Source organism: Lutra lutra, chromosome 8 (assembly GCF_902655055.1).
Source record: "Lutra lutra chromosome 8, mLutLut1.2, whole genome shotgun sequence".
NCBI lineage: Eukaryota > Metazoa > Chordata > Mammalia > Carnivora > Mustelidae > Lutra > Lutra lutra.
The window spans coordinates 70,087,783-70,112,979 of record NC_062285.1 but is presented as its reverse complement, the minus strand read 5'-3'; the positions used below and the strand labels follow the sequence as shown (position 1 = coordinate 70,112,979).

The 25,197-nt window shown below is 40.0% G+C and overlaps 1 protein-coding gene and 1 long non-coding RNA gene across 5 annotated transcripts in view; both read right to left on the bottom strand.

Moving 5' to 3' along the window:
* Nucleotides 1–1,999: 1,999 nt before the first annotated feature.
* LOC125106688 (uncharacterized) lies at nucleotides 2,000–16,474 on the bottom strand. Of its 4 annotated transcripts, none has more exons than XR_007129393.1 (4): nucleotides 15,141–16,178; nucleotides 11,621–13,423; nucleotides 3,577–4,454; nucleotides 2,000–2,036 (listed from the first exon to the last, which is right to left on the bottom strand). It is a non-coding gene; the product is annotated as an uncharacterized LOC125106688 (long non-coding RNA). The 4 variants fall into 4 exon arrangements; XR_007129392.1 differs by lacking the exon at nucleotides 2,000–2,036 and having other exon boundaries at nucleotides 3,270–4,454; nucleotides 11,621–11,739; nucleotides 13,127–13,423; nucleotides 15,141–16,474; XR_007129394.1 differs by lacking the exon at nucleotides 2,000–2,036 and having other exon boundaries at nucleotides 3,270–4,474.
* Nucleotides 16,475–18,570: 2,096 nt separating this feature from the next.
* The window catches only part of PKP2 (plakophilin 2), a 94,892-nt gene continuing 88,265 nt past the window's right edge, over nucleotides 18,571–25,197 (bottom strand). Inside the window, exons 11-13 of the mRNA XM_047741119.1 lie at nucleotides 24,722–24,911; nucleotides 20,898–20,985; nucleotides 18,571–20,750 (exon numbers count right to left, since the gene is read on the bottom strand). Of these exons, the coding sequence (XP_047597075.1) occupies nucleotides 20,682–20,750; nucleotides 20,898–20,985; nucleotides 24,722–24,911 (347 nt within the window). The 3' untranslated portion in view covers nucleotides 18,571–20,681. The remainder of the gene's footprint in view (nucleotides 20,751–20,897; nucleotides 20,986–24,721; nucleotides 24,912–25,197) is intronic.

Below are 25,197 nucleotides of genomic sequence, written 5' to 3'. Positions count from 1 at the left end.
ATGAGATGTTACATACCCATAGATAAGACACCACTCCTGAGCTCAATCAATTAACTGCCTGGCAGAGAGACAGTACACAGATGTCTACAATATAATGGACAGGTAATAGGACCATAAAACCTTAATACAACAGTTTGAACAAGCAACTCAGCTTGGGGTATCTGGGGTATAATCACAACAATTCCTTGAGTTGTAGGAACTTTTAGAAGGAGAGGAGCGGAGGTTTGCCAGATGAAAACAAAGGGCAGAAGATATTTCAGGTGAATGGCACTGCATGAGCAAAGACACAGAATTATGCGAGCACACGCATGGAGCGTCTGGAGAAGTGTGCAAAGTTAGCATGGCTCTAGCTAGAGGGTAGTGGCTATTATATGTGGGGGTGAGGGGTGCTGTCCCCCTGAGCAGCTGAAAATCTGCATCTGAATTTTGGCTCCTTAAAAACTTAACTACTAATAACCCACTATTGACCAGAAACCTTACCAGTAACATAAACAATCAATTAACACATATTTTGTATGTTGTATATATTATATATCTGTTCTTACCATAAAGCCAGGCAAAAGAAAATGTTAAGAAAGTCACAAGGAAGAGAAAATACATTTATAGTACTATACTGTACATATCGGGAAAAAACTACATGGAGAGCAGATAAGCGGTTCAAACCCTTATTGTTCAAGGGTCAGCTGTGTTATACTAGCAGTTACAATGAAAGTGTTAATAGTTATTATAACAAGTACATTCCATGTACACTAATGCCAGACTGGAAAGCAAGTTGAGCAAGGCTGGGTCTGAGAGAGTCAAAGTTTCTGTATATGACAGAGATTATTAAAGATAAGATAAAAAACAACTTCATAGCAGAAAGATGGACAATATAACCAAGCTTATCATTTCCAGAGTTTAAGGAAGTCTTGACAACAAAGAGATAGTCAAGCGGACCACTTCACCCTGAGACAGCAGTGGTAAGAGCTTTCTTGAAGTCCAGATGAAACTGAGCAAAACACTGTAGAACAAACAGAATGAATCAACAGAAGAATCTATGCAATCCTCTTGGATTTCCTTTCAGAGAACATGTCTAGAGAAGAGAGTATGGCAATTGGAGTCTCAGAGTCTGAGGTTTGAATTCTGGCTCCGCCATTTTACTCACTATGTGGCCAGGAACAACGTAACCTCCAGAGTCTTAACTACCTCCTGCGGAAAATGGAGGCACGGAGAGGTGCCTCGTGGAGACGCTGCAGTGAAAAGTGTAGCACGATGCCTGGCACCCAGTGTGAACCCCCAACGTGAGAGTTAACCTTGCTGTGATCTCAGGGGACTTGCTTTGAACATGTAATTGAAATTACTGCCTTCTTCAGAACAACTCTAAAGAAAGTCCTTTGAAATAAGCTATGTTGGATGAACCATCAGTGTGGGAGGGTTGTATGTGGTGGCAGTATGTCTACGGAGAGGTGAGCAGTTTTTGAAATAGTTTCAGAACAAAGAAAAAAAATGCCACTTTATGCAGTGGGTGACAGATAACTACGTAAAGCTTTTTGCCAGTCAATGTTATACAGAAACTGTCAACTCTCAATGAAGCCGTAGACTTACAAAACCCAAGTTCTATAAGGGTAGATGGCTGTAGGGTCATCTTTATGTTGTTCAACATAGTGCTGAGCACTGTATCTGACACATAGCAGGTACCAAATAACTATCTGTTAAATGAAAGAAGAAAGAAAGGAATGGTATTGAAAAGGTTTGGGCATGCTCAAAGATGGCATAACCTTAACATAATCCAAGGGCAAGTTGATAAGCATTTGGGGCATACATCGGCTTCTTTATGTTGACACTGAGATAATCAACTGTCATGCTTTCCCACTAAATATTCCTTAGTACAGGGGTACCTGGGTGGCTCAGTCGGTTGACTGACTCTTGGTTTCGGCTTGGGTCGTGGTATCAGGGTCGTGATATCGAGCCCTGCATCAGGCTCCATGTTCAGTGGAGTCTGCTCGAGATATTTTTCCCCCTCCCTCTCCTTCCTCTTTGGCCTGTGCTCTCTCTCACTAAAAATAAACAAACAAATAAATAAATAACATCTTAAAAAATATTCCTTAGCACCATTTTCAGAAAGAAATAGTCACTGGATAATTCCTTGAACAGGTGAAGTTCTTAGAAATTCCAGATGGGTAGGTTCATAGAGTTCACATCTGAATGGACATTGTTACCAGAAAGACTGAAGGAACCCAAATGATAGTGCAGTTTTACATTCCTCCTTTAACATGAAACCCAGCAGCCTTCAGATGATTTCTGTACTCTTTTCCATTTTCAGCCAAAATAGATCCTTTGTGCCTCTCTCAAACTTTCCCATTATTGCATAATCTAGGAGGTCCCTGCAGAGCTTCCCTTGCTGTTAAGCTGAACTGACAGAAGACTGATATTTTCTATTTAAGGCGGAGCTTGGAAGGTACCAGCTAATTCTCAAATAGCACTGAAAAACAAATGCTGGGATCAGGCACCAGATATTGGTACCTTTGCTTTTACTTTCTCGCCTCTAAATATCAGCTCCTAAAGACCAGCCTGTTTAAGAGGTTCCATCACTGACATGGGATCATTGGAATTGTTATTTCTTTAGAAGGCAAAATTTAGGCTTTTATATTTTGTTTTCATTATATTTGAGAAACAATGCCTCACATCTACATAAACAAACCTGGAAATTCCATCTTGGAGGTTCAAATTCAAAATGTTAGAGTATCTTTGTTCCTTTAAGAGGTCCCTGATAAGAGCGCCTGGGTGGGTCAGTTGGTTAAGCGACTGCATTCAGCTCAGGTCATGATCCTGGAGTATCAGGATCCAGTCCTGCATCAGGCTCCCTGGTCAGCAGGGAGTCCGATTCTTCCTCTGACCTTCTCCCTTCTCATGCCCTCTCTCTCAAGTAAATAAAATCTTTAAAGAAAAAATAAATAAATAAATAAATAAGTGTCCCTGATAAGAAAAAAATATTTCTAAACAAATAAGCAAGCAAACAAACAAAAAACAACCCACACCTCACAAAGTGAAGAGGTTCAGTACAGTCTGTAATTTTGATAATATGCCACTTTATAGAGTGATATCTGTTTTCAATATCTAACTAGCTTTTTTAAAAAAGTTTTTAAAATTTATTTATTTGACAGAGATAGTGAGAGAGGGAATACAAGCAGGGGGAGTGGGAGAGGTAGAAGCAGGCTCCCTGTGGAGCAGGGAGCCTCATGCAGGACTTGATCCCAGGACCCTGGGATCATGACCTGAGCCGAAGGCAGATGCTTAATGACTGAGCCTCCCGTGCGCCCCTCTAACTGGCTTTTTTTCCTCTATTAACCTAAATGACTTCTAATATTTTTCACAGTTATTTAAAAGATTCTCATGTGGTCACAGTTAAATCCTATAAAGGTCAAAGGGACTCGGCCTTTACATAAGCAAACCTCAGAGACCCTGCGGTTTAGTGCCAGACCACCACAGTAAAGTGAGTATTGCAATGAATTTTTTGGTTTCCCAATGCATACAAGAGTTAGGTTTAGTGTATTAAGTGTGCAACAGCATTATGTCTAAAAAACGCCCAGTGTATACCTTAATTTACACCTACTTCATTGCTAAAGAAAGTACTAACCATCATCTGAGCATTGAGAGTGGTCATCTTCCTGGTCGAGGGTCTTGCCTCAACATTCATGGCTGCTGACCGATGAGTGATGGCCGCTGAAGGCTGGGGTAGCTGTGGCAATTTCTTAAAATAAGACAACAATGAAGTCTGCCCCATCAATTGACAAATTCCTTTCACATATGATTTCCTTGCAGCATGTGATGCTGTTTGACAATATTTCACCCCCAGCAGAACTTCTTTCAAAATTAGAATCATTCCTCTCCAATCCTGCTGCTGCTTCATCAGCTAGTTGATGTAATATTCTAAATCCTTCGTTGTCATTTCAACAATGCTCATGGTATCTTCACCAGGAGTAGATTCCTTCTCAAGAAACCACTTTCTTTGCTCATTCATAAGAAGCAACTGCTCTTGCATTAAACTTTTATCAGGGGACTGTAGCAATTCAGTCCCAGCTTCAGGCTCCCCTTCCAATTCTCGTTCTCTGGCTGTTTCCACCGCATCAGCAGTTACTTCATCTACGGAAGTCCTGAACCCCTCCAAGGCATCCATGAGGGTTGGGATCAACTTCTTCCCAACACTTGTTCATGTTGATATTCTGATCTCTTCCCATGAGTCACGAATGTTCTTAATGACCTCTAGAATGGTGAATCCTTTTCCGAAGGCTTTCAGTTTACTTTGCCCCGATCCTTCAGAGGAATCACTATCAATGGCAGCTATACCCATACACAATGTAATTTTTAAATAAGAAGACTGGGAAGTCAAAATTACTCTTTGGTCCATGGGCTGCAGAATGAATGTTGCGTCAGCAGGTATGAAAACAACATTCATCTTGGATGTCTCATCAGTTCTGTTGGGTGATCAGGCACACTGTCAATGAACAGTAATATTTTGAAAGGAATCTTTTTTTTTCTGAGTACATCTTAACAGTGAGCTTAAAATATTCAGTTAACTATGTTGTAAACAAATGTGCTATTACCCAGGGTTTGTTGTTCCCTTGATAGAGCACAGGCAAAGTAGATTTAGCATAATTCTTAAGAGCCCTAGGGTTTTAGAAATGGTCAGTGAGCATTGGCTTCAACTTAGAGTCCCAGCTTCAATAGCCCCTAACAAAAGAGTCAGCCTGTTTTTTGAAGGCTGGCATTGGCTTCTCCTCTCTGGCTGTGAAAGTCCTAGATGGCATCTTCTTCTAATATAAAGCTGCTTGGTCTACATTGAAAATCTGTTGTTTAGTGTAGCTACTTTCATTAATTATCTTAGCAAGATTTTTTTAAAAATTTTATTTATTTGAGAAAGAGAGCAAGAGCATGAGCAGGGGCAGGGGAGAGGGAGAAGCAGACTCCCCGCTGAGCAGGGAGCCTGACACAGGGTTCAGTCCCAGGGACCCCACATCATGACCCGAGCCAAAGTCAGACACTTACTTAGCCGACTGAGTCACCCAGGTGACCATTAGTTAGATCTTGATAACTTGCTGCTTCACCTTACACTGTTATGTTATGGAGACAGCTTCTTTCCTTAAACCTCATGAAGGAAACTCTGCTAACTTCCAACTTCCTTTCTGCAGGTTCCCCACCTCTCTCAGATTTCACAGAATGGAAGAGAGTTAGGGACTTCCTGTGGAGTAGGCTCTGGCTTAAGGGAATGTTGTGGCTGGTTTGATCTTCTATCCAGACCACTGAAACTTTCTCCCTATCAGCAATAAGGCTGTTTTGCTTTTCTTATCATTCATGTTTCGCTGGAGTGAACTTTCAATTTCCTTCAAGACCTTCTCCTTTGCGTTCACAACTTGGTTAACTGGTGCAAGTGGCCTGGCTTTCAGCCAGTCTTGGCTTTCAACATGCCTTCCTCACTGAGCTCAATCATTTCTAGCTTTTGATTTAAAGTGAGAGATGTGCAACTCTTCCTTCCACTTGAACGTTTGAAGGCCATTGTAGGGTTACAAACTGGCCTAATTTCAACCTGTGTCTCAGGAAATAGAGGGGCCCCGAGGTGAGACAGAGAGATGGGGGAATAGCCAATTGGTGGAGCAGTCAGAACACACACATTTATCAATTAAATTTGCTGTCTTATTGGGTAGGGTTCACAGGACCCTCCAACAATGACAATAGTAACATCAAAGATGACTGATCACAGATCAACCATAACAAGTATAATAAAAACTCTGAAATAGTGTGAGAATTATCAAAATATGGCACAGAGGTATGAAGTGAAGAGAATGCTATTGTCAAAAAGGTGCCAATTGACTTGCTTGATGCAGAGTTGCCAAAACCTTCAACTTGTAAAGAGCACAGTATCTGGAAAGCGCAATAAAGCAAAGTGCAAAAGAGAAGAATTCCTGTAATCTCAACTTAACCGGTCTGGAGATATGGGCTTTTCCAGGGAAAGGGGCATGATCTCAAGGTTATGGCCGTCTTCAGTCAAAGGCAAGTCCCAGAGAGGGTCTCAGCTCAGAGACAGTGATTGCTAACACTCCCAGAAGCTGGATGGGTGTGCTCCAAACCTGAGGTAGGGTATCCTGGTGGTATACCTTGGCCTCTAAGGAGAGATGGAAGTGGGACTCTGCTCAGAGTTCTGGCCCTGTTCACTTTCAAATCATGGCAGATCATCTTTAATTTTTTTTTTTTAAGATTTTGTTTATTTGTCAGATAGACAGAGAGCACAAGCAGGAGGAGTGGCAGGCAGAGGGAGAAGCAGACTTCCTGCTGAGCAAGAAACCGGATGTGGAACTAGATCCCAGGACCCTGGGATCATGACCTGAGTGGAAGGCAGAGGCTTAACCAACTGAGCCATACAGGTGTCCTGAGATCATCTTTAATTTTTAAATTAGTTTTAAACTTTTAATCATGATATATATCACACTAGAGAACTTACAATATTGTCTACTATATAGAGCATTTCCAATACCTTGGAAACCCCCACATAAATCTCCTTAATTGTATCCTCTACAGAGGTAACTGCTGAGCCACATTTGATGTTAATCATTTACTGGCTACTCTTTATAGCTGCTCCTTTTTTAAAAATTAAGACACTAGTGAGATTGGGCTCGAGGAAACCATTCAACCTACAACATGATTTTTTCCCTTATAACCATCTTATTTCACATGTGCTTAAACACTTCTCTACACACACTACAGAATGGATACGACATTACATTCACGGATACGACACTGTTCTCGACATGGCAAGCAGGGAGCACCCCTACAAAGATCTTCTTTACATGTCTCCACCACCCCCCCAGCTTTATTTATTTATTTATTTATTTACTTACTTACTTATTTTTTCAGCATAACAATATTCATTGTTTTTGCACCACACCCAGTGCTCCATGCAATCCGTGCACTCTCCAATACCCACTACCTGGTTCCTGGTTCCCACCCCTGCAACTCCTTCAAAACCCTCAGACATGTGTTCTTAAAAACACTTCTCTCATGCATTCCTTTATGGCTTTTTAAAGACACATAAGTATTCCTAAAAATATTTTTTAGTTTACTTTAAATGGACTCATCCTACTTCAGTCTCTTCCTGCTTAACATGATCTAATTTAGTTTTCATTTTTACTGGTGATTATAGCGGCAGCTTGTTCTTTTCTCTTACTGTATATTATTGCATTATATGATGAGCAATGCCATTGATTTCTTTTATATTGTCTGATGTTGTTGGTTGGAACTTTGGGTACTAACTTGTCTATGAGAGTTTGTTTTTTAAAAGAGGTTTTGTATTTGACCAAAGCCTTAATCTCTAGTTGTTGACTTCCATGCAATGGCACAAAACAGATAGAAATATCCTTTTCACAGAAGAACTTTTTGTTTTGATAGAAATGTCTTCCATTTAATCATTAGAGTCTGTTAATCTATAATGGTTGGTTTTAGTTAGAGCATACCTAACATAAAAATTTTTCAAAAATGAAATAAAATCAATGTTTTATAATTGATAAACTGTGATTCTACATTAGAAAGATATATGAAGGAATCCTGTCTTTAAAGACAATTATCACATGATCTCTCTGATATGAGGAATTTGAGAGGCAGGGCAGAGGATCGTGGTGGGTAGAGAGGGAAAAAACGAAACAAGATGGGACCAGAGAGGGAGAGGAAACGTAAGAGACTGTTAATCTCAGGAAACAAACTGAGGATTGCTGGGGGGGTGGGAGGGTAGAGAGAGGGTGGCTGGGTGATGGATACTGGGAAGGGTATGTGCTATGTGTATTAGGTATGTGAGTGCTGTGAAATGTGTAACACTGATGATTCACAGACCTGTACCCCTGGCGCAAATAATACATTATGCGTTATTAAAAAATAATGATGTTAAAAGAATCAGCAAAATCAATAATAATTGTGGTATATAAAAACAAATTTTGTGTATGAGTATCTCACAAATAACTCTGATCCTTTGAGTTTTATTGCTGCGATTATCAAACATGGGACCTCAGCCCCGAACATGCCTATTCAAGATGATGAATCATAGGCAGTGAATTACAAGATGCTGAACTTCAGCCAACAACTCTAACAATAAGGAACTTGACTAGTTGCTTGGGATTTTACAGTACACTAATGTGAATAGTTTTTCAAAAAAGATTAATTTGCTAAATATAGCATTGCTGGAAATAACCTTTCTCTAATGGTTTTCCTGATGAAGAAGCAATTCCTACAAGACAATCTGGCCCTCAGTATAATTTCAAGGAGCTAACGACAGAACAAATCAATGGCGTTAATTATCTGCTTGCCAAAATTAAGCTAAAACTTTTTTTTTTTTTAAGATTTTATTCATTTATTTGACAGAGAGAGATCACAAGCAGGCAGAGAGGCAGGCAGAGAGAGAGGAGGAAGCAGGCTCCCTGCCGAGCAGAGAGCCCGATGCGGGGCTCGATCCCAGGACCCCGAGACCATGACCCGAGCCGAAGGCAGCGGCCCAACCCACTGAGCCACCCAGGCGCCCCAAGCTAAAACTTTTTAAAGCAAATGCCCCCACAGGGGTTTGTTCAAAAATGATTTTAAAACATCTAAAATGGCTTAGTATTCTTGATTCAGAAAAATTTCTTTGAAGGATATAAATTCAAGATCTGGAAGTGCCTTTCATTTCCCATGAGTTTAAATCCACTGAGCTGTCAGGAGCAATGGTTTTTTTCCCCCAGGAGGGAAAAAGGAAGAAGGGGTGTGTATGTGTGTTTCCCTCAAAGGAGTGTTGTTTACTAATTTTTATTTATTGTAGACTTTTTGTATCAGGGCCCAAAGTTAGAGCTGTTCTTATGATGTTTACAGAATGATGGCTTTAAAGGTAATAAAGTAACACATAAGAACATTAATTACTCTGTGTGTGCTTGCAGGACTCCGTTAACTCTAATCCAGCAGGAGAAACTTGCCACCATCTTGCTTCGTGTGTGAGACTGTGTGTGTGTGTCTATGAGTAAGTCGTTCACCCCACCCCAAGCAAGACAATAAAATGTTGTTAGAGATTGGGGAAGGGGTCCAGGTATCAGACAAAGCATGTGCTTCCAAAGTCCTATTACTGTAAGAAGGATAATCTGTGAGAAAGGGCAGAGGGAGATCATCTGCGGTTTGGGTGGCTCAGGTAGAATCAAATGGGACCAGCATCTAGACCCCTTGTCCACATCTGGAATCTCTGCCTATAATCACACCTGAGATAGCATTTTGGTCCTGGATTTCATACCAATGAACTTAGACTACCATCTGCTTTCTTTATTTTTATTTATTTATGTAACTTATTTTAAAGATTTTATTTATTTGAGAGAGAGAGAGAGAGAGAGCATGCACACATATGCAATCACGAGCAGGGGGAGAGGCAGAGAGAGAAGCAGACTCCCCATTGAGCAGCGGCCTCTGAAGAGATGAGGCAGGGCTACATCCCAGGACTCTGGGATCATGACCTGAGCAGAAAGCAGATGCTTGGCCAACTAAGCCACCCAGGCATTCCTATATAACTGATTTTATTATCCAGTATAGTTTAATACAGTGTTATATTAGTTTCAGGTGTACTGCTTTCTTTAGTTATACAGGTGACTTTGTAACCTTGCAAAGGCTCTAGCCATCATAGAAATGATGAAATGAATCAAAATAATATTAATACTTCTATATACACCCAGAGATGAAGTTTTAAAAATCATTATAATCTGCCTCTATTTGTTATTTAACATATTTAATACAATTAAGGAGATCTGGCATTTTGTACTTGTAATTTTATTTATTTTTTTAAGTTTTATTTATTTTTTAGTAATCTCTACACCCAATGTGAGGCTCGGACTCATGACCCCAAAATTGAGATCAAGAATCCCATGCTCGGGGCGCCTGGGTGGCTCAGTGGGTTAAAGCCTCTGCCTTCAGCTCAAGTCATGATCTCAGGGTCCTGGGATCGAGCCCCACATCGGGCTCTCTGCTCAGCGGGGAGCCTGCTTCCCCCACCCCCTCTCTGCCTGCCTTTCTGCCTACTTGTGATCTCTGTCAAATAAGTAGATAAAATCTTAAAAAAAAAAAAAAAAAAGAATCCCAGGCTCTTCCAACTGGGCCAGCCAGATCCCCCTGTACTTGTGATTTTAATTTGATATGTTTAATTAATATTAGTCTTATGATTTTTATGAGGAAGGTTTTTGATATAGTTTGAAAATAGTATTTGACTGTCTAAAGGAATTGGATATTTCAAGTCTGTATGTTTCAGGTTTCTTAGCACCATTTAACTTAGTCAAGTTTAATTAAATATTTGGATCTAATATGTTGGGTGTATGAAGGCCTTGAGATACACTGAATAAGCATGATTATTGTTTATCATGCTTAACCAACATATAATTAAAGGTTAATTATTTGGGATAAATTACTGTTAAACTTATTACTTATTGAAATAGTAATCAAAGATCAAGTAAAAATTTTATAGAAAAATTATATGTGTATTGAAAACCAAATATTTAAGTTGAGTTCAATGTTTAAGAAACACCAATCTTTATGATATACCAAAGATCCCTTTTTAACGTTAAAGAACTCAGTTAACAAATGATTATGCTCTTCTGGGAAACTAATTTCCCCAATTCTTGGCAAATATATGAGTGACTAGAATACTCTCTTAGGGTTCGGCACAGAAAACAGAACTCACTCTAACAGAGTAGAATTTCTACCCATACAACAGTGTATAAGTAGAAAGGACTTTGGGTGTTCACATACTCCTGCAAGAGCTGGACGAGTGGAAGTCAGAAGGTCAGCTGCTGCTGGTCCTACCATCACACCAGTCACTATCACGGCTACCAACGTGCATGGAGCTGGTGACCGGACATTGGTACACTTACGTCCATTGGGACTTGCTTGCCAAATGCAGTAGCAGCTGGAACATGGCCTCCACCTTCCTCCCCGCCTGCATCGTACTGGCAGAACCCAAGCTGTATTCTAAACTCTAACAGTGAGAGAGTGAAAAAGGTAGCTTCTTGCCTCCTTGCACCTAGGACACAGGAGGGAATTTAGAAGAGGTAGGACTGGGTGCTGAGTGTCCAAAGGCAAGATCTGTGAAGCAAAACGGCCACATATCCATACAGGCCTAGTTATTATGATATAGCATTATTTTTTAATATCATAGAATGCAGGTCAGAAATTGGGTGCCTTTTATCATATAGAGCATCTCGGGGATACAGAGTATTAGTCAACCATAGGTGGTTTTCCAGTAGAAGTTTTAAAAATGTTTGTGACCTAATTTAGACTACTTAATGGTTCTTTTCATTTTGTAGAAATTATTTCCTCTTGACATTTGTCAGCAAATACATCGTATAAAACAGGTTTCTTTCTCACATGGTTTTACAAGGTTTATATTTCAGCACTACGATTTTCTGGGGCAATATGCCCCAGAGTGTGCTTTCCAGGGGAAATATGACACCATTAGGTCAAAACTGTGCCTTCCAGTTCCCTCTTGGAAATGTATGTGTTTTTTTATTGAGTAGAAATAATTTCACAATGTGGCTGAAGACTGCTTTGTAAAAAGGCTTATCAACAGAATAAATAAATCTGAAGTCCAAAATTAACTCACCAAGTTTACTTCTCTTTTTCTGTATTCTCACAAGCAGTTTAATCTTCTAATTGGCATTTTGATCTAGGACAGAAACACTGTATCTTCTGGTTTGGAAATTTTCTTGATTTGGTTTTGCTCTATATAATAGTGTTAAGAAGTGATAGAATTTTGATTGTGAGATACAAAAACTAAAACATTTTGCTCTCTAGTGTTAAGAAGTGATGGTTAGAATTAAGTTTGATTGTGAGATATATAAAAACTAAAATAATAATAGCTTACACCCAATAAAATTTTATTTCTCTCTCATGTGTGCAGTGTCTGAAGGTAAGTGGCCCTGAACTGGTATGACCGGGTTCCACTGAGATCATGTCCCACCACACCAGAGTGTGGCCTTCCTCCTTGTGGTCAGGCAGGTAATGTCAGCATTCCAGGCAGAATGGAGAAAGGGGATAAATGAGGGCAAAGTAGGTATGTGCCCACTGTGTTAAGGAAGGTTTTGAGAGGCTGTAGGATTATACTTTACTTCCGTGCTGCAAGCTGCTAGCATTTACTCACATGCCTTCAACTCAGCTGCCACGTGAGTCAGGGAAATACAGTCTTTACACTGGGCACCGCGTGTCCTAACAAAAATTCTCTTGTGATGGGAGAAGGAGAGAAAGGACGTCGTGAGGGTAACGAGCAGTCTATGTCACACCCATACTTTCATATACACATAAAACATTAACTTCAGGAAAGTATCAGAATACTCTAAGAAAAAAAAAAAATCATTTTTTTTTTCAGAAAAGGAAGCTAAGTGCTACTGTTTGACCTGATGCATTATTTACCCTAAGTAGCACAAATGCGTTTCTTTAATAGAAAAGCTTATTCAATATTTCCTCCTAGGTTAGCAAGAACATACTATCTCCCACTGCAACCCTAGTAGTAAAGGGAGTCCTTTCATTTTGTGTTCCTGCAAGTTTTCCCTGATTTGAGTTCTTCAGGATAGAGTTTGGTGTGAATTACGGATTAGCAGAAGTGAAGTGAGCAGAACCAGGAGGCACGAGGAGGAGCTGGAGAGACGAGGAGATTCAGCAGGGAAGTTTTCATCTTCTTCCCACTATGGAATTTGCTTTCTGCTCTAAGATGATTCCTGGGCCACTGTGAAAAGCAGGGGAATTAGACTGGAGAAGCTGAAGTCTGGGGAACCCCTGGGTGACAGACCAGTCTATAGGAGGCCATCAAGGCTACCTTGTATTGAGTGCCCAGGAGCCAAGCATGATGAAAACATCACCTCATCTTATTCCCTGAACCATCCAGTGAAGCGGTAATTGTCCACTCCATTTTCCCAGTGACTCAGAAAGTTAAAGTAACTCCCCAGAGTCATGCAGCCAGGGAGGGGTAAAGTCAGAATTCCAGTCCACGCTGTGTCTACTGGCCAAACTGATGTCTCACTGAGGAAATGAGATTATCCAGACACCTCGGGCTCAGGCCTGATGTTCTAAGATGATGTGGTCCATGATGGTAAAACTTGGGGTCCATAATTACTAGTTAAAGGTGAGGAATGGTAGATGTCACGAAAATTAAAAAGAGGCACGGTATTTCCAAAATGATTTTATTCCACCTTACTGTTCAGCTGACCATCATCTTCATTTTACTCCTTGAAATCATGATTATTGGTTTAACTGCAGTTCCCAACTCTTCCGTCATTCTTCATCCACAAGCCCTCACAGACTTTGTCCTAAATGCAATGCAACAGACACACCTGTCCTTTCTCCTGTGGCATTTGAGACAACACTTCTCCTACAGGCCCAATGAAGTCAGATTGCTAAAAAATGTTGAATTCTTAAAAAAAAGAAAAAAAAAGGTAAATTCTTTCTTCTTCAGATGTCCTTACAGATGGCAGGCATTGTCGGTTGACTACTCTGCCGCCCCTTTTGTTCTTGTTCAATAAAACCCCGGCTTTGTTCAAGTGTTCCCCACCCTTGCCTCTCAGTGAAGGTAGGCCCAGCCTTGGGTTAAATGTGATTGGTTTGAGAAAGGAACAGTAGTTTCATTTTTCTCACCAGGAATTGATTTAAGAAGGGACAGGTGAAAGGATTCCAGGCAATATAAAATGAGGATATCTGATGGAGGCTTCTGGGAAATTTTTACTTATTAAAAAAAGCATGCAAGTGGGGCACCTGGGTGGCTCAGTTGATTACATGTCTGCCTTTGACTCAGGTCATGATCCTGGAGTCTGGGGATCGAGTACCACCCACATCGGGCTCCCTACTCAGTGGGGAGTCTGCTTCTCCCTCTGACCTTAGCCCCTCTCATGCACTCTCTCTCACTTTCTCTCTCTCAAATAAATAAATAAAATCTTCAAAAAAAAAAAAAAAAGAACCAAAAACCAAAAACCAAAACAACACTTAAAAAAAAAAAGGATGCAAGAAAAGATTGCTTGCTCTTCTGGCCTTTAGACATGGCCCTATAAAGGTGACACGTTTGGAGCTGCTGCAACCATTTTGTCAACATGGAGAAATCAACCAGGGGACAAAAGCAAAAATGCCGAGGATGGCAGAGCAGAAAGACTGAAGGAACCTAAATGTTTTTTTTTTTTCAAAAAAGATTTTATTTAGGGGCACCTGGTTGGCTCAGTCGTTAAGCGTCTGCCTTTGGCTCAGGTCATGATCTCAGGTCCTGGGATTGAGCCCCACACTGGACTCCCTGCTCAGCAAGAAGCCTGCTTCTCCCTCCTCCTCTGCTGCCCCTACTTGTGTTCCCTCTCTCACGGTCTCTGTCAAGTAAATTAATCAAATATTTTTAAAAAATTTATTTGTTTGAGAGAAAGATTTTATTTATTTTATTTATTTGAGATTTGTTTGAGAGAAAGTGAGCAAGAGAGCAAGAGAGCTGAGCAGCGAGCCTGAAGCAGGGCTCTATCCCTGATCTCAGGGTCATGACTTTAGCCGAAGGCAAAGGCAGATGCTTAACCAACTGAACCACCCAGGGATCCCCAGAAATCTAGATTCTTGGTGACTTCAATGAGCTGCTGGAATAACCAAGCCTGAGCCTAAATCTGGTCTTCCTGTTACACAAAATAAATACATTTATTGTTTAAGCCACTTGAGCTGAACTTTTTTGTTACCTGAATGCAAATGAAGCATCTTAAGTGATAAACCAAAGCAGGAGAAATAGAACCATGAGATGAGGAAGTGGGTCACTTTAGGTATGAGCCTCCAGAAGTGGCAATGTGCTACTTAGTATGTTCACACATAATTCTTATAAAGAGCTGTTCAGCAATACCACAAAAATAGATTACTTCTATTTTTTCAATTAGGAACTGCAAAAACCTCCAATTAGAGCAAGAGGTCAAACAAATTGGAGAAAAAAATTTTGTCAATTTTCTAAATATTAAATTTTTCACACATTCTTAGTAAAGGATATCAATTCTGACAACTCCTCCTGGCTAAAAATGCAGGTATGTTCTTTTTAGTCCTTTGTCTCTCAGGCTAACCATTGTTCTATGAGAGACCTATTCCAGAAGGTCTGTGTGGCTCTAGAGCTCCCCAACTCTCACCCTGTAGAATGACGACGTTCATTTCCCAGGAAACGAGATGGTGACTTTTCATTTCCCAGATACCGCAAAGGATACTGTAAACTGTACAAGTTTCCATCACACAGACATCTGTTTTGCTCAGACGTGTGAGCACTTTCTCACAAAGCTGCATCTCACTGGTCGTCAGCTCCAGGAATAAACGTTCAATACATGTACGCTGAAAGAGAATTGAAAGTGGAACTCCTCCTTTTTTTCTAAAACAAAACTCCAAAGGATTGCTTATTCCTGGGAAGAACATCTTATATTACAGCTGTAGGAAAATCTGCAAGTTTTAACTTGTTTTTTTGTTCCTTACCAGATGGATTGTATGTTAGTAGCTTACGGTGAAAGTCAGGCCTCTGAGAGATTTAACTGCTTCTTGACGTGAGATTTAGGACAGGGTTTGATCAGCTGGATGTAGGAATGTCTGTTGCTGCCTCAACATGCTCCTCTGGGCTATTAACTGCCTTCTGAGTTGCTTTCTTGCCTGTAGACGAGCACACTCCAGGTGGGAAAGAAACAAAATACTCAGGAACCAGTCCTTAATCTATTGAAATCATTGACTTTCTGATTTCATTAAATCATGACTAAGCCCAGGTATGGTTTCTGAGTAGTCCAGGCCTCAGGAGATGAACTGGACGAGGCTGCCAAGCAGAGGAAAGCCTCTCGTCCTCCTGCCTCTGGCCCAGATCACAGCGCCCACAACAGAAGCACAGCTTCAAGAGTCATCTAGGGAAAAAGGCTGTACTGATTCAAACAAAAGTCTCCCGTTCTTGGGCGATTTCACAATGCACAGTGCACGTTAGAGACTCTGAGAAGCCTTGTAATCAATCTTTGTATAATCCAGCCCTTCTCAAACTTATTTGATTTGGGGATATTTCTTTTCATTTAACACTTAACAAATACCTCCCAAAAGACTCGTATCCTGAGGAAGAGACATTCAGGATCACTTGACTGGGCCATATTTGTTTTCCTCTTTTTTTGCCTGGCCTTCTAAGGGATGGTGTGTGTGTAAAAGGGGTACCTGGGGGAAGGGGTTGCGGCTTTTAACTAAATCAACCATATCTGAAAAGAGAAACTCAAGAGATGGAGTAGAAAAAAAGAGCAAAGAACCCTCAAACCAGGGAACTCCAAGTAATGTAGTTAGCATTTGTTGGGTACATACTGTCAGGGACTGTTTTTAGTGCTTTACAATTAAGAAGACATTTAATCCTCAAACAACCCAACAGTAGAAGTAACTACTACTATCATTCTCACCTAACAGCTAAAGAAGGCTGAGACTCAGAGTAAGTAAGAAACTCACTCCAGCTATTAAAAAGAAGTCACTGGGGCGCCTGGGTGGCTCAGTGGGTTAAGGCCTCTGCCTTCGGCTCAGGTCATGATCCCAGGGTCCTGGGATTGAGCCCCGCATCGGGCTCTCTGCTCAGCAGGGAGCCTGCTTCCTCCTCTCTCTCTGTCTGCCTCTCTGCCTACTTGTGATCTCTGTCTGTCAAATAAATAAATAAAATCTTTAAAAAAAAAAAAAGAAGTCACACTTTGAGCTCAGACTGGTTGGTTCTAGAATCAGTCCTCTTCACCATCATGCCAGACTGCCCTATAACTCTCCAAAGAGAGATAAGCCAAACAGATCCCCCACATTGCCCCAGCATGGAGACACGCCTTCCATTCTTTGGTCTCCAAGTAGACCCTGTGAGGAGCTATCCCACCAGACTTTCTATGGCCTCCCTGAAATTTCTGGCTGTACTCCTTTGGAAGGTGACCTCTTTCTACTTCACATTATTTTCATGTGTAAAATGTAAAAAAAGGAAAGAAAAAGGAAAAACTGTATCCTTCATGAGGAGGCTGTGAGGAGTGCTCAAATATATGTCCACTATTGTTCAGTCAAAGCTAGTCTCACAAGCCTCTACCTATTGGCCCTGGTCTCTCCTCTACTCAGAATAAGACTGTCATCTTTTATACAAAGGTCCTTCAGATATTTGAAGACAGGTAACATGGCACCTTTCTTCCAGGCTAACTACTGCTGGATTCTTCACGTGTGTCTCCCAGATGGCTTCAGAATGCTTTCCCTTCCTCTCATACTTTAAACAGCTCTTTTACCAACATACAGCATTTTGATCTTTCTTTCCTGAACATATCATAAAAAGAGAGTTTTCCTTTCTCTTACTGTCCTTAAAAGGTTGAAGTTTATTTCCTAAGAGATGAAGTTGTCAGTACCACTACAAACTAAAACATTAAATGTAATGCAGGATTTTATTTTGAAAAGTTTGTTTCCTTTTTTATTTATTTTCTCTTCCACAACAAATAATTTGATGTAACAGTTACGGAGTCTTAAAATGGGTGCATTACAGGGTCATGCGAGCATTAGCTGAAACTGAAAATTTTTCTCCTGTTACTTTGATAAGAACTGCATCTTTTCTGATGCATTCAATACTTTAAGAAGGACTTGACCAGATGTCCTCTAAATTCCCCCCTAATCCTCAGATCCCATGATTCGAGGCTTCTGCAATTTTGTTGGAAGTACAAACATACTGAAGTTGACCTCATTCCAAAGCACAATAAGTTCATGACACGTTTTATTTAGAGGAAATTTCATTTATAATATAGTACAAATAAATTATAGGTATATAAAGATATTGAAATATGTCTATTTCCTATTTCCTTTCTTTATTCTGAGAAATTGCTTCTTCAGAGGGTGATTAAATTCATTTCAAAGTGGTTTATCTACTCATGCTGTGTATTTCCCCATTTGACATGTTAATCCCCTATCCTGCCAGATAACCCCTTGGTTATTTCCATCAGGTATAAACAAATGTTTCCAGTAACAGAAAGCCAGGGCAGTGACCTCCCATATGCCACACCATCATTAAGAATTCTTGACGGGGGGCGCCTGAGTGGCTCAGTGGGTTAAGCCGCTGCCTTCGGCTCAGGTCATGATCCCAGGTCCTGGGTTCGAGCCCCGCATCGGGCTTTCTGCTCAGCGGGGAGCCTGCTTCCTCCTCTCTCTCTGCCTGCCTCTCTGCTTACTTGTGATTTCTCTCTGTCAAATAAATAAATAAAATCTTTAAAAAAAAAAAAAAAAAAAAAAAAAGAATTCTTGACGGGGCGCCTGGGTGGCTCAGTGGGTTAAGCCGCTGCCTTCGGCTCAGGTCATGATCTCAGAGTCCTGGGTTCGAGCCCCGCATCGGGCTCTCTGCTCAGCAGGGAGCCTGCTTCCTCCTCTCTCTCTGCCTGCCTCTCTGCCTGCTTGTGATCTCTCTCTGTCAAATGGATAAATAAAATCTTAAAAAAAAAAAAAAGAATTCTTGACAAGGAAGCAGTCCTTTGGAACTCTTAGCACAAATACACAAAAAGGCTCCACTCAGCTTGTCAATTCTCCTGATGACATGGGGAAGGATGGGAGACATATTTAAAAAAAAAAAAAAAAAAAAAAAAAGCTTTTTGTGTGGACCTGAGATCAAAACTGATATTCAACACACAAGGACCTCCCCCAGAGGTATCCAAAGATTGTAAAATAGTGAGGTTTTTAGTAAGCAGAGTGAACAAAGCAGGACATGCGGATCAAACCAGTCTATCTTGTCAGGGTCACAGACCCACTCAATTTACTAAAATCTACCACATTAGAATGTCTCTCCATTGTTGCATGCTTTAGTCATTAGCTAATTCCAGTTTTCTTACAGGAAGTGTTTCTTTGTAAAGAATCTAGGCTTTTAAGTAGGGAAGAAATAGAAACAATTACAAAGTATTAAACCCCTTAGCAATGTAAGTTTATAAGGTCAAATCTTCAAATGCCATGTCAATCATAGCACATATACCGTGATACAGAAATAAATCAGATGTACACAGATCAATGCAGGCAACATTATTTTGACCTCCTTTTGTGTTTAATATTGAAGGCTCTAATAATGCATTAAAGAACACAGAAACTTCTGAATATCCATCAGTTATGTGGAAGAATAAAAAATGTTCCAAACGTTATTCATCAAAACTCTAGAAAAAGAAATGATTTTTCTCTTTAGTATTTAAAAATTGGTATCTAACAATTTCATTTTGAACTAGGTTAGTATTCTGAGTCTTCTCCATCAAGCTCTTAAAATTAAAAGAATTTTGTCTTCTCAATATAATAAAGACTTAAATACACATTCAATTTGAAAATGGGCATTTATTTTTCTATTACATTTCTCTGGCCAAAGGGAGCTGAAGGATTTTTTTCCTTCTTACTTTCTTATAGCAAACATTGTCAGATTTTTTTTTTAAAGCAAAATATAACAGAACTGTAGTTGAGAAGACTAATTTTACATAAATGGTACTAATCATCGCTCAGTTAAAAGAACACTTGTAACAGATTCACTTCAACAGATGATGTCAATTTTTCAACACTAGTGTATCCCCTATCATTTCTGCATGGCCTTGACATATTTCTCCTCAACACAGTGTCTTCATTTTTTTGCTCTGTAATTTCCTTGACTTAAAATAATGGCTTGAGGAAGATCACATGAGATTTAGAGGCTCTCTAAGGTGGTATTTTTTAAATATTGAGCAAAGTTGGGCTGATTGATAATGTAATTTATTAAATGAGCTGTTTTCAGTGCCCTGGGCTCATGCAGCAGTTTGAGAGGTTTTTCATTTCCTTTTGTAGCTGAAGAGTATAGAGTCTGTTTTCTACCAGCCCACTGAAGTTGCTGAAAAAGTCCGGGTAATGAATCCTACTATTCTGGAGAGATTTGCATTTCATGATGTTGTCATAGGGTAGGTATTTCCTCGAGCAAGACTCATATTTAAGTGTTAGAGGGAACACGGAATTTCATAACCATAGTCGCTGTTCTCTGTGAGATTTTTAAATTTGCTATGATCACTTCATTTCAATTTCATTTTCTTAGAATCATGCACACTCAATGTGACCTAAATTTCTTCAGTTCATTTCAAATCAGAGAAAAAAATTCAAGAGGATAAAAACAAGCACAAAGTAAACAAACATATAATTTTGCCATTAAATTTTCTCCTGCAAATATTTCTCGTCGTTTTCATTCTGTTGCAACACTGCAGAACAATACACTCGTGGCCAAGAGCGAAGCAATGTGCATATGAGTGACAAAACATGGAAACCAGAAAAGGACTATAAGCGTAAATCAAACTTTTAAAATCCTGGTAAGAGAACTGCCTCCTTCTTTCCTTGTTTGTTGTTAATGCTCATTCCACATGAACTCGCATTTCAGTTCCGGGAGGCCCTGCACCATGAATCCTGATCACAAGGACCACAGTCTGTGGAGGGTAAAAGCAAGGCTGTTGCCAGTGTCTACTGGTAGTAGACTTGAAAAAGTTTTCTGGAAGACTAATAAAATTATATTCTGCCTATATGTCTTCTGGATTCTGGGGACCTTGGAAATAGAAAAGGCTAAGAAACAGGGCATGCTTTTTTGAGGTTTCTTGGGCTGGGAAGTAGAAAAATAGGCGTTTTCCTTTGAGGCTTTTTTTGTGGCTGAGAATGGTGAGGTTGAGATTTCTGAAAGCACTTTTTCATTTTCCTCAGTCTTTAAGGGAGTGGTAGGCTTTGGCAGTCCGGCTGTTGACAAAATCTGTCTTCTTAAACTGAGCCTTTGGAATAAACAGACAGAAATGTGAAAGGTAACAACATTTTCATACAAGAAAATGGAGTTTTTAGTGCTGTGTTGCCAAGGGCAGACAAACGGGCCATTACGATGTGGTCGTTAACTGCAACCCATACCTTTTTAGTGTTCTTACCTTCTTGTAGGCATTATGGAGCTCCGTGTGCATCCACAGGGAATAAAGGAGAACAGAAGCAGCTTTACTTGCTTTGTTGGAGCCATAACTGAAAAGAGGAAAAAGGCATTCCGAGATCAGTGAAAAACGTGTCAGGCTTCTGGATGCTGTCTTTGGACGTTCCGTAAATCTTCTCTAACTGCTGCTGCTTGGCAGCTATCCATTAAGTCAGGACACTCACCATGACAAGAGAATTAGATGGTGAGCTTTGAAGGCCAGGGGCCACACTGGGTTTTTAAAAAAAAAAAAATTATTAAAAAAAAAATCTTAAAACCACTAGCACAGGCCAACAAATAGTTTTTATAGAGCATATTCTTGATATTTACAAGGAATATATCCTTAGGTTTCATAAATCTTTGGCTTATAGAATACAATTTATATATTTCTATACATTATTTACATTTATTTATATTACATTAATAAATCAAATATATTTATATTAAATATTATATATATGCTATTTATAGAATAGAAATATATTTGTACATTTATAATGCATATACGTAGAATACAAATTTGGGAAAGCATGAGTGAAAAATATACCTACCTCCTAGACTTAGTGATTCTACAAGAGTAAGAGTAATATTTTTAAGCTAATATAATAAATTCTTATTGAAATATTTGTTAAAAAAGCTTCCAAATTTCTTTGTTTTTGTATAGAGTGAATGGAAAATGTACTCCCATTATAAATCCAAGTCACTACAATACTGGACACTGTACTTAAGTTTTTTTCCTTCAATTTAAAAAAAAAGACTATTAATTTATTTGAGAGAGAAAGTGAGAAAGAGAGAGAATGAGCAGGGGGAGGGGCAGAGGGAGAAGGAGACTCCTGGTGGAGAAGGGAGCCCAGCATGGGGCTGGATCCCAGGACCCTGGGAACATGACCTGGGCCAAAGGCAGACACTTAACCGACTGAGCCACCCAGACGTCCCTCTTCTTTATTTTTTAAGTAATCTCTACACCCAACATGGGGCTCAAACTCACAACCCTGATCTCAAAAGTTACATGTTCCACCCACTGAGCTAGCCAGGTACCCCGACACTATACTTAGTTTTTGATGTTTTGCTTTTAAGTTTGTCCTAAAATGAGGTGAGTTGGGGGGTGAGGTAACTGGGTGATGGGCATTAAGGAAGGCACTTGAAGTAATGAACACTTGGGTGTTATATGCAACCGATGAATCACTACATTCTACCGCTGAAACTAACAATACACTATGTGTTAATTAAACTGAATTTAAATAAAAACAAAACAAAACAAAACATTTGTCCTAAACATACTGTTTCTGGCTAAGGATCTATGCTTCCTTAGAGTTCTTTCTCTTCCATCACCTGAACTAGCATACAGCTGAGTTTTTTCTTTTAACAAAGAAACAAACATTTAATTTTTCATGTCATAGGAGTTTACAAATAGGCAACCATGAACAGAAAATGCAATATGGTATGGAAAAGCACATCTGGAGTTCATTCATTAGCTAAAAGCCTTTCTCTTCCATGCCAGTCTTGCATTAAGGGAAAATCAAATCAGTACTTTACAGATTTTTTTTTAGTACTTCATGGACTTTTCAGAGTCACTTGCTAATACTGAAATACTAATAAATCCTTGAAAGCTATGGGTCTCTGATATTTAAAACTGGAAAATGTTTTTTGAATAGCAAGGGTTTCATATCACAGCTTCTTCTTTTTTTTTTTTTTTAAGATTTTATTTAATTATTTGACAGACAGAGATCACAAGTAGGCAGAGAGAGAGAGAGAGGGAGAAGCAGGCTCCCCGCTGAGCAGAGAGCCCCATATGGGACTCGATCCCAGGACTCCGAGATCATGACCCGAGCCGAAGGCAGAGGCTTTAACCCACTGAGCCACCCAGGCGCCCCCATATCACAGCTTCTTTATAAGTTGGTTGTTTGGCACTTGGAAATCATTCATTCAAAGAAAAAAATGCTATAAATGGCAACTAATTTCCAGGCTCGCCCCTAAATTACGGGTCAGCTATACAACACTTAGCAAGGAAGAACAGCAGGCACCACTGGTAGAAGCTCCATGTTGATATATATTCTTTTTGAGCCAGGGCAAATGGACATTCAGGGCGAAAAAGAACAGAGTAGCACAGCCCCATATGTTGCTAAGCTAGAAGCAGTTTCCAAAAGTGAGGGTATATTCTCATGCACTTCTTATGCCCAATTACTCAAATAATAAAAATCATATGGTCTTATGGAGATTTGCTTAGAAGCATGGATGACTACTCGAAAGTCATTTGTTTTTTTTTTTTTTTTTAAAGATTTTATTTATTTATTTGACAGATAGAAATCACAAGTAGGCAGAGAGGCAGGCAGAGAGGCAGGCAGAGAGAGAGGAGGAAGCAGGCTCCCCGCGGAGCAGAGAGCCCCATATGGGGCTCGATCCCAGAACCTTGGGACCATGACCTGAGCTGAAGGCAGAGGCTTTAACCCACTGAGCCACCCTGGCGCCCCAAGTCATTTCTGTTTTATAGCAATCATTCAATCTTTCCATAAAGACTGAGCAACTGCTCTCTGCCAGACTCTGGGGACAGGTGAATATTCTGACTTGAGGAACTTACATTCTAACCAGTGCTCCTTTTAATTCTTTGACTCTGAATATGGTCTTCCTTCCCCATGAGGTTTTGGAATGGGGCTGCAGAGCACAGGGGCCTATCTGAGTGGGGAAGGAAATGTGTGTTGACTCCAGGACCCCACAGACCCCTGTGCTTCCCCATGGGGCCAGGCACACATTTGTCTAGCAGGGGTGAAGTCCATGTGCTTTACAACTCATTAGAATTGGGGTATAACACTTCATCTCTTTCTTAGTTACTTACAAAAGTAACATATTTAACAACTCAAACAATTCAGAATTGTATAAATAGAGAAAAAGATGCCCTCTTTGGATTCCATGCCTGTAAATTAACTAATAGTAATTAATTTCATTACACAAGGTTTTTCATTCTCTTTATCACCTTTTTTTTTTTAATGGAAAAAATTTAAAGACACAGGAACAGGGATGTGGGATGTCTTCTGTAATTAGATCTCCTATTCTCAAAAGGGAATAAGAGATGGAAGAGATGTGATAGAGAAAACTGAGAAAGCAGGAATTTCTGATTACATTGCCTCCTACTTCTTGTGTTACCACTGCTTCTTCTAAGGCACCTGGCGTGACACTGGCTCTAGATCTAAGTGAGGAAAGGGGCAGTCCCTGCCCGTAGGACTCCCACTTTACTTATATTTTCCTGGTTTTATTTATTTTTTTTAAATTTTTTTTTAAAGATTTTATTTATTTATTTGACAGGCAGAGATCACAAGTAGGCAGAAAGGCAGGCAGAGAGAGAGAGGAGGAAGCAGGCTTCCTGCTGAGCAGAGAGCCCAATGCAGGGCTCGATCCCAGGATCCTGGGATCATGACCTGAGCTGAAGGCAGAGGCTTTACTGAGCCACCCAGGCGCCCCTATATTCCTGGTTTTAAATCACAGCTGTGGCTCTAGGAAACAAATTAATTCATTAGGTCAATAAAAGGTTGCCACGTACCACCCAGAGAAACTGTGGAGTTTGACTATCTGGATATTTTAGAAGTGAATGGGCAACTATTTGGCTTGGAGAATTCAGTTTTTCACTTGCTTATCAAGAGTTGAACCAGACGATCTGGCTCAACTTTACAATCTTGTTTTTTGGGCCATAATACCCATGGTTCTCAATGTGTGGACATTCAAAACTAGATTTCCATATGGGAGGGATGGTGAGGAATGGGGAGATAGCCAACAGGCAGATACTGTAAGACTTACACATCGGCTGAGCTGATGGTCATGATTTTCTGCAGGCCTCCAGTGTTCAGAAGATCCCGTGCATTCTGGAAACTATTTTGGATTATATTGTTCAGAGTGTAGCAGGCAGAGGTTGTAGTCTCAATGAGAAGATCAGTACTTGGGGCTGTGTCAGGAATTATGGAAACCAAATCAGGCAAAGTTTCTTTGGCTACAAAATGAAAGAAATCAACATTTGATTAGAAGGATTGTTCCTTAATCTCAAGATCCCAATACATTTTGGGTAAAGAACATTTTTAAAAGAAACATAACTAGTTAATGAACATATGGAAAGACGTAATCTCTGATACTCAAATTTTAAAAAGATCTTTCTTTTTTTTTTTTTTTAAAGATTTTTTCTATTTATTTGACAGAGAGAGATCATAAGCAGGCAGAGAGCGAGGCAGAGAGAGAGGGGAAGCAGGCTCCCTGCTGAGTAGGGCCCGATGTGGGGCTCG